Genomic DNA, 7,250 nt, shown 5'->3' on the forward strand with positions numbered 1-7,250 from the left:
TGGATGGATCAATACACACTATGTATGTAACAATACCCACTGGATGGATCAATACACACTATGTATGTAACAATACCCACTGGATGGATCAGTACACACTTTGTATGGTTAAATTCACACTATGAATGGAACAATACACACTATGAATGGATTAATACACACTATGCATGGAACAATGCAGATTTATTTATTGATTTTTTAGCTTGCCTTCTGAAGGTGTTCAGAAAGTTAGGTATTCATTTACGTAAATACATTACAAGTTAAGAAGGGTATGAATATTTCTCTTTTTTGTATCAAAAGTATATCAAACCGTAAAACTAATGTATCAAACTGACCTGAATCGTGAATTTTCTGTACGGTTGGACACTTATTTATGCATCAGCTTCAGGAGAATCTTGTGAAATATTGTCCATCATGTGCCTTCCCACTCCCATGAGAAGATGTTTAACCACAGTGGGAAGACAACTGGCTGACATACAGGAACCACTCAAAAATCTGCACCAGAATGTCTGATCTGATCAGATGTTTTTGTGTTTGAGCTCATTCCTCAGCTTCAGCTGCAGCAGTTTTCTTACAGAGTTTCATGTTTTACCTTTAGCTTGTGCTCCTTCCTGTTGACAATGACGGCWGTGATCTGCTGGTCCATGAAGACCAGGATGGTGACCAGAAGAGCAGGAAGAGAGGAGGCCAAGTAAACCCACCATGGGTTTCCTCCAAATGGGGGCACAAACCAGCCTCGGTGTGGACTTGTTGGCTTTGAAGAATGGAGGAAGAGAGACAATCTTCACGCAAGTCAAGATGGTAGCAAAATCCCATCATAGCTTCAAACTTGATTAGAAAATATTTGTATCTTCCTTTACAATCTTAAAAAAGCAAACTCACCTTAAATTCATTTGGCACGATAAGCTTAGGAGTATCAACTCCCACAAAAATATCAACTCCACAAAATATAAGGATAGCCAGGATGATGGCAAAGTCACTGATGAGTTTCCTCACCTGAGAGAGAGAGAGAGAATCTGGATTTAGATTTATTCTCTTTAGACTTGGCTTGTTGGTGTTTTTCTCTCAGAGCGCTGATGTTACTCACAGTGGTGGGGAAAAATGGACTCGTTTTAAACTTCTTAAGACACATGGATGTGGTGTAGGTACCAAAGAAGAGGATGAAGGACATGAGGGTGATGTCTGGGACGTAAGAACAGGCGTCTCCAACCAACTCTCCTTTGTATTGTAAGCACTCTGACTTTGTGAGTGATGACCATGTGGCATTAAGAGGCTACACACAACAAACATTGGGATCAGAGCTTATTAAAGATGAAAAAACACAACATAAATCCCATAAAATAGCTGCTTATCTTATCCCTCTACTCTTTAAATGAAGTTACAATGAAACATAAACACAAGTCTCTCTTGCATCTTCCAGCTAGTAAAAAATTTGTGGCTTAATTCCAGGAAGTCTGCTWGTGTTTGTTAAAGATTTCCAGGAGTAGCCGGACTAAAGTCCTTCAGGTTAAACAATACATTCAGTAAACAGGTGGAATATACCCAGACAAAACCTTTGTGTTTAGCTGAGACAGCAAACAGCAACACGCATGAAGTCTCACGTTAAAATTCATTCCATTGTTTGACCTCAAAGAGTCACTCACCAGGCCAGTGTTGTTAAAGTACCAAATCGCACTTTCAACAGAATCACCAATTACACTGGTTTCATTTTCTGAAAAAAAGGAAAAAAACAGATATTTCTTTTTATACACAAAATTTTAAAGATGCAATGCTTCATGAGACTCAACATTTCAGTAATTTAAGAAAAAAAATACAGGATCTCCAAAAAACGTAGTTTTTTTGGTCATGAACCACACCTCGTTACCACAGTGAGGGTTGGAACGAAGACAGATCAGTAAATCCAGAGCCTTGCCTTTTGACTCAGCTGTTCCTTCACCACGACTGACCGAAACAACACCCTCATTACTGAGGATGAGACCCCAATTCGTCAAGCCATCTCCCCACTTCAGACAGAGACTCCCCAACACAGAGGAAGCAGTCCACACTTTTCTGATTCAGAACCATGGTCTCAGACTTAGAGGAACTGACTTTTATCCCAGCTGCTTCACACTCGGCTGTGAACTGTCCCAGGACACGCTGAAGGTCTTGGTCCAAAGACACCAACAGAACCACATCATCTGCATATATCAGAGATRAGACCCTGTGGTTCCCAAACCAGAGCCCCTCCTCTGCCCGACTGCACCTTGAGATCCTGTCCATAAACACTACAAACAGGATCAGAGACAAGGGACGGTCCTGGAGTCCAACACTGTGAACAAGCTCGACTTTGTGTCAAGAATCAAACACAGCTCCTGCTTTGGTTCTACAGGGACTGGATCACTTTTAGCAGCAACCCAGACCCACCATACTCCTGCAGACCCCCACAAAGCAGCTACATTGCTCCTCTTACATCTGCAGTTTGAAAATCAATCAATCAGTCTTTCCAACAGCCTGGAGTAAACTTTAAAAATTGAAAGAAAACTAGGTACCAAGCAAAATGCTAACACTTTCAGTAAAACGGACTGAACCTTTTAGTCTAACTTCAATTTTTGTAACATGTAACACATACTCRTCAGCAGTGAAAATATTATTTCATGAAGGATCTTAGCTTACCTGAGGAAACACATGCAAATCTTGTGCTTTTACTTTGGAATAATCCATCTGATCTCCAAACAGTTCAACAAGACCTTTCGTGTTGATACAAGAAAATATTCAGCAAATGACTTTGTTTTTGTTCTGCTCCCAGAGGAGTAAAGATGCTTTTTCCTTCTCTCCTGCCCTTCCTTATCTTCCCTGCTTTGCTGCTTGGAGCCTTCTCTAGGTTTTTCATCCGAAACCAAAAATTATGGATTTATTTTTATGGATTTGGTTAGCTGGTCTCTTAATACATTTTTAGAACAAAGTTTTCTTCCATGGGAGGACATGTCAAAGGTGGGACCTCTGTTCTGCTCTGTTCTGGATATGTATATATATCTAGATTCCGATCACTGGATTCTACAGATTGGCTTGGTGGTCTCCTGGTGTTCTACAAAACAGCGTCRGTGGCTGTTCATTTCCTGGCTGACTGACCAATATGAAGGATTGCTGTTCTATCAGCACTCAGACTTTAGCTCTGAGCGAGCTGGACTCAGTCTGAGAGCGGTTCTATAGAGGGTCGCGGGTCGGCTGTGGTTCCTGGACTTTGCTGGCCAGATGGAATTGATTTTGGAGAAGCTGAGAGCTCGGCTCGGCGGGATTGTCCACACTATTTGTCTGATTGGATTCACCACATTGAGATGTACCAGCAGACATTAAGGACATTAAGGCAGATGGAAAATTGTTATTGTCTACCTGACCCAAAACATTTCTTCTCTTCCCAAACAACTGATTACAGATTCGTGCCCACCCCCCCCCCACCATGTGGCCTTGAAGGTGGTGGATCTAATTTCTCCTGGTGTTTACATCGACTTGAGGCTCCTCCCCCACCTCTCCTCCTCTCACTTCCATCTGTAATCGTGTCCCCTGAAGGTCAACCTGAAGCTACACAGAATGAACAATTCAACACCAGTATTCTGATCTATGGCTGAACTATGAGGTTTTTCTTTGGGAGGCTGGGTTCTTTGGACTCATTCCCACTAWACTCACTAAACCCTCTGGCTAATAAATGTGCTCTTGCTCTGTAGAGGTTTTTTTTATAAACACCATAGTGTATCATATTTCGTTGATATAATATGATGTTTTGTTTTGTTTTGTTCTCGTCTATCCTTCTGTGGTATTTTTGTTTTTCTTTTTAAAGGTAGTGCGACCCCTGCTGGTTGCTGCATGACCTGATCACCTGTTCCCCCATGTTTTTCTCATGTGTGTCTTCTTAAATRTAATTTCATTGAGCTCTGTACACTGACAATAAAGTCATCATCAATCAAACAAAATCACAAAGACCATGTTTGATTTTCTGTTTTTGGGCATGAAAAGAACTTTTTCTGAAGTACTGTAAATAAAGTAGAAGAACTTCTCACCGTAGATTGTAGGGGCCATGCAGAGACACTCATATTGTGTGATGTTTTCCAGCATAAAGTCAGAGTTAATGGGGTAGTGGTGAGCTAATTTAATCATCTTCTTAAAGGCATCATAGATAAAAATGAAGCTAATGAGACAGGAGAAGCCTTCCTCTGTGAAGCGGGTAAAATATTTCACTAGATAACTGGCATCAGTGGCAACAAGCACCAGGCAGAGGAAAGCTGACCACAGACCAATCCACAGGCGGAACTCCAGGTAATCAAAGTCATTTTCTCTGGAGACAAAGAACACAAACTCATGAGAAACTGATGAAAGTTCAGATCTGGTGAGCACAAATCTCTCAATTCAAGAAGAAACTGTAAGGAGCCGTGGCTCTGAAGTCTGACACCAGCTGGAAGCTAAAGGAAAACAGGTTTCTTTCAGAAWGTACCTGCTGAAGTTGAACAGCAGTCGTTCAAAGACCAGAACAGGACCGGTGCTACTCAGGATGATGAGGGGCTGACCAGCCAGCAAACAGAAAACACCCCCGGCAATGGCAGTCCCTAAAAAACTCTCCAACACACCCTGCACACACGGACCACACAAACTCTGAAAATGGAAGCTCAGCATCATTTTTCCAGGGATTAAAAGCGGGTCGGACCTGCATGTTTTCTGTGGCGTCCCCCAGTAGACCTCCAAAGGTGATGGCGTTGGTCACCGTTCCCAGGTAAATGAAAAGGATGGCCGACAGGGCCTGAATGTGAAACGCATCAGTGAAGTCACTGAGAAAGAAAGGGCCTTTTCTCTTTATGTCAAGTATGAGACCCCCACAGAACCTGAGGAGACACAAAGGAAAAACATTTTCTACAACAATCCTTAGGACAAAGATGGAAATGATTCCTGATACTGGATAACCTTTGCAGGTTTGTATAAAACGGCTCAAAGTTCACAGTTCTGTCCCAACAAGAACTTTTTTTGTCATCAGCACATTAAAGGCATCATAAGGAAGTGTTTGCAGTCCAATTTATTTCTTTTAAATGTGTTTGCATCTCTCATGTTGTGCATTTTAAAATGGTAGATTTCTATGAAGCTGTTTTGTATTGCATTATCTGCCAGTACACAGATAAGTATCTATGATAGATGCCTGAATGTGCCTGAAGCTGAACTTATAGAAACCCTGGAGAGAAGAGCAGACATTCCAGCCGTCTTCATGAAGTATTTCAGGTTTTCACTGAAAGTTGTCCAGCCAAAATAATGTTTGAAAATGTGGCTCTTGGTTCATGTTCAGCAGGTAAAAGCAGTTTGTTATTAACTGCACTCTGATTTAGYATGATGTGACAGGACAGAAGGGATGATGTTTAATGTCCACAGTGTTTTAAACTCCACTGCCCATCCTCAGCACATCTGGTTTTAACACAGCTGTGGAGTTTTTTCTACCTGCCAGTCTTCTTCAGCTCGTCTCCAGTGGCGTGTCCTTCTCCTCCATGACCTCCATCCTGAGGCATGTCTCCGTTCATCTGAGAATCTCCTGCAAACAGGTTCTTCCTAAAACAGAGAAGCTCCCAGTAATGACTTGTCAGCATGCAGTCATTGTAGAAGATATCACCTGACTTCTGCATGATAACCTTTGTTAGCTGATTAAATAGTTTTAAACATCATTTAACCCCGTTTATTCCCCTGGTTTTCTGCAGCTTCATCTTAAAAACAACTGATGCTGTTTCACATTCAGTCTTTAGTTATAAACCTGGATGCAGACTTGAAGTGCATTTAACAAACAGCTCTATCTTTCTTTCTTATATTTTGTAATGAACTTTTGAATTGATGAGTTTTTGTCTTGAAACTGATGACTCTTGTTTCAGATGCAGATTACATTTGAAGCATTTTCTCAGTACTTTCTTTAAATGAGTAGACATGTTCAAACTAATGAAACTCTTGTAGAAAGAGGCCAGTTTGTTGCTAAATGTTTATGTTTCTGCATGATTTTGGACCTTTTAACTGAAGAAGGGATGGATCTGGGGGGCTCGATCCTGATGGTTGGGTCCCACTCTCCAGGTGGAAGTACAATCACCTCATCCAGGAACTCATCGATCCCAGCCAGCAGGTCTTGTCTGTCCTTCGCCTTGTATGCAATGTCATGAAAAATCTGCACACAGAGTAGAAGGATGTRTTGGAGCAGAACAGTCTGCAGTCACTCTTCCTGCCTTTTCCAGGCAGTGAACTGGAATATCTAACACATTCTCACTCCTGACTCCTCAACATATTGATGCTTTTCCAAAGTTCCCTCTGCRTCTTATTTTGACGCGTCGGGTGACCCCCTCGCGTCAGTCTTTGCCGACCGCGGCTTTTCCGGGTTGCAGCACCWGGGGTCTTTGGGTCGGGGGTCTGAGGTTAACATGAGGGATCAGGGTTGATGGTTAAGTTTGGGTACTAGGGTCAGGGACAGGATGTCTAAAATGAATAAAGGTAATTTTAGGCTTTGGGACAGTAGTTTTTGKACATTTTCTACACTTTAAGAAATTATGACAACAGATTACGCCCCATCTCACCAAAAAGTGACGCAAGGGGAGTACCCGACGCGTCACAATTGTACGCAGAGGGAACTTTGGAAAAGTGTCAATATGTGACGACTCGGGAGTGAGAATGGGTTGGAATATCAACTCTGAGATTACTGACAGAGGAAAAATGACATCATATAAACACCAGACATCATCCCATCCCATCAACCCAAAAAACTCTAGCCAGGACCTGAATTTGGTCAATTTAATCAACTTGACTGTTTACCTGTTGACTGAGTCTCCAGAGAGACACTTTCTTTTCTTTCTTACAGCTGAAACCTACAAATGTCACATCTTTCTTCATTCTCACATCCAAGTCATGCAGTTTGACAAATGAACTTCTCTGAAAGTAAAAGTCTGCAGTTTTCTCATTTATTTCAAGGAGACAAATCAAACTCCATACTGTATGAATTCAATCCAGAACAATCCAGATACTGAGCAGGCCGCTCATCCACTAGAAAAAAAGGTTGAAAATGTTCAAAAAACAGTTAATTTTTTTACTTGCAACTAATATTTGGTTTCGTTCCTTTTCAACACTGTGGTCATTTTGTGAGAAGCAGGCTGTAGATGTGAGTTTGAGGAGAGCTTCAGTGGTTGATAAAAGGAGTAATATGTCCTGATGCATCTCAGTAATCCAGGTAAAAAATCAAGAAGAAAAAAATAGTATAGGTCTTCTGGACG

General features: G+C 41.5%; 1 protein-coding gene across 9 annotated transcripts in view; it reads right to left on the reverse strand.

Annotated features, from left to right (window-relative positions):
* Nucleotides 1-7,250, reverse strand: part of slc4a4a (solute carrier family 4 member 4a) — a gene marked incomplete at its 5' end in the record, with an annotated part of 46,463 nt that overhangs the window by 16,978 nt on the left and 22,235 nt on the right. For all 9 annotated transcript variants that reach the window (XM_014033284.1, XM_014033286.1, XM_014033283.1 and 6 more), the window contains 9 exon segments: nt 593-754; nt 883-996; nt 1,088-1,273; nt 1,644-1,711; nt 4,035-4,309; nt 4,466-4,599; nt 4,676-4,850; nt 5,452-5,559; nt 6,003-6,157. In XM_014033284.1, coding sequence (XP_013888738.1) covers nt 593-754; nt 883-996; nt 1,088-1,273; nt 1,644-1,711; nt 4,035-4,309; nt 4,466-4,599; nt 4,676-4,850; nt 5,452-5,559; nt 6,003-6,157 — 1,377 coding nt within the window.

Source organism: Austrofundulus limnaeus, unplaced genomic scaffold (genome assembly GCF_001266775.1).
Source record: "Austrofundulus limnaeus strain Quisiro unplaced genomic scaffold, Austrofundulus_limnaeus-1.0 Scaffold1686, whole genome shotgun sequence".
NCBI classification, from domain to species: domain Eukaryota; kingdom Metazoa; phylum Chordata; class Actinopteri; order Cyprinodontiformes; family Rivulidae; genus Austrofundulus; species Austrofundulus limnaeus.